Source organism: Triticum dicoccoides, chromosome 3A (genome assembly GCF_002162155.2).
Source record: "Triticum dicoccoides isolate Atlit2015 ecotype Zavitan chromosome 3A, WEW_v2.0, whole genome shotgun sequence".
Lineage (NCBI taxonomy): Eukaryota > Viridiplantae > Streptophyta > Magnoliopsida > Poales > Poaceae > Triticum > Triticum dicoccoides.
The window spans coordinates 242,328,597-242,330,001 of NC_041384.1; the positions used below are offsets into that span (position 1 = coordinate 242,328,597).

General features: G+C 49.6%; 1 protein-coding gene across 1 annotated transcript; it reads right to left on the reverse strand.

The window, feature by feature from the left end:
* Positions 1-205: 205 nt before the first annotated feature.
* Positions 206-1,117, reverse strand: LOC119267996. Its single transcript, XM_037549472.1, has 2 exons — positions 935-1,117; positions 206-841 (listed from the first exon to the last, which is right to left on the reverse strand). The coding sequence occupies exons 1-2, from the start codon at positions 1,008-1,010 to the stop codon at positions 594-596; spliced, it is 324 nt and encodes a 107-aa protein (XP_037405369.1). The 5' UTR covers positions 1,011-1,117; the 3' UTR covers positions 206-593.
* Positions 1,118-1,405: the final 288 nt, after the last annotated feature.

Below are 1,405 nucleotides of genomic sequence, written 5' to 3' on the forward strand. Positions count from 1 at the left end.
ATATGCATGGAAACCACATGTGTCATGTTCGACATATATTTCTAGATAACAACAATTGTTTTTAGTTGTGTTTTTATTCCATGGCAACCACGGGCATTCAACTAGTAAAAATAAAGGTGGGCAAAATTAGTGGATGAATTTAAAAGGAGACGAGATGCGGCGGCCCCAATGAGCGCTCGTGCGCCAATTATGAATCTCGGTGAAATAGTTTTTTCTTAGTATGGAAAATAGTTATGTTTTGAACCAAACATATTGAAGATTACAACAGATTTGGATTGACTCAGCCTACATCAGGTGATTGATGACAGAGATGAAACATGCTTAATCCCAAGCTATAGGGACTACAACTACTCCCTCTATAAATTAATATAGGATCGTTTAGATCCCTATTTAAACGATCTTATATATTAGTTTAAGAAGGGAGTATTTGTTATTATCAACCAAAGATGCATACACTAGCAAATTAAATTAAGATCATGATGTTTAGCAACGTGGTGATGATATATATGCTTAATTATGCATGATTGTGGGGGTAACTAAACATGCGGTTAATTACATGCACTTATCGTACATGCAGCACGGCATAATAACTCTTAATGCGGGTTTCGTGGATCATGGCGGCCGTTGGCCCCGGACCCCGGGTAGTCCTCTGTCTGCAGGTCCACCCTCCTGGCCAACATCTCCTCGTCGTCGCTCAGCAGCAGATGCATCTCTCCTCCGACCGCCACCTCCTCCGCCGTCGTCGGCATCGCCTGCCCACCATCGTCGGACACGGCGGCGGCTGCCGCTCCCTCCCTCGGCAGGAACATCTTGCGGTTGCCGCCGGCCCCGGCCACCGCCGCTGCAAGGACGAGAAAAGACAAGGCAAATATGAGGAGGATGGCCTCCGGCGAGAGGTCCGGCGAGCCAAAAAGCTCGGTCAATCCGTACAAACCGTGTGCGAGGAAGAAGCAGGAGAGGAAGGCCAGCAACACCAGGAGGAGAGGAACCGAGCAGTTCGCCCTCCCCATCTTCACCAGACGCGGGTCGACCGATTAATGGACCGAGAAGCTTATCACTTGTCAGCAAGCAGCTGAGCGGTTTTTGGCAAGCACTGGTATTGCAGGTGTGTGGCCTTGGCCTCAGTTTGTGACAGACGGGTCTCCGTTACCATTATATAGTGTGAAGTGACGAGGGTCACATCGGCCGAGGTCAAACGAGCACACTAGCTAGGCATGTGGCTTTCTTTGCACTGAGCGCCAGAATGGGCGGGACGAGCTAGGGCCACGCACGTACGTCCACATACACGCTATGTGTGTGTGTGCGTGCGTGCACTGGCATCCACTAACGTCGCACTGTTGTGTTGCGCCGTGATCTCGATCAGTCTATCGGTCCTGCGGGAGTGAGTGCGCAAATATCGTCCATA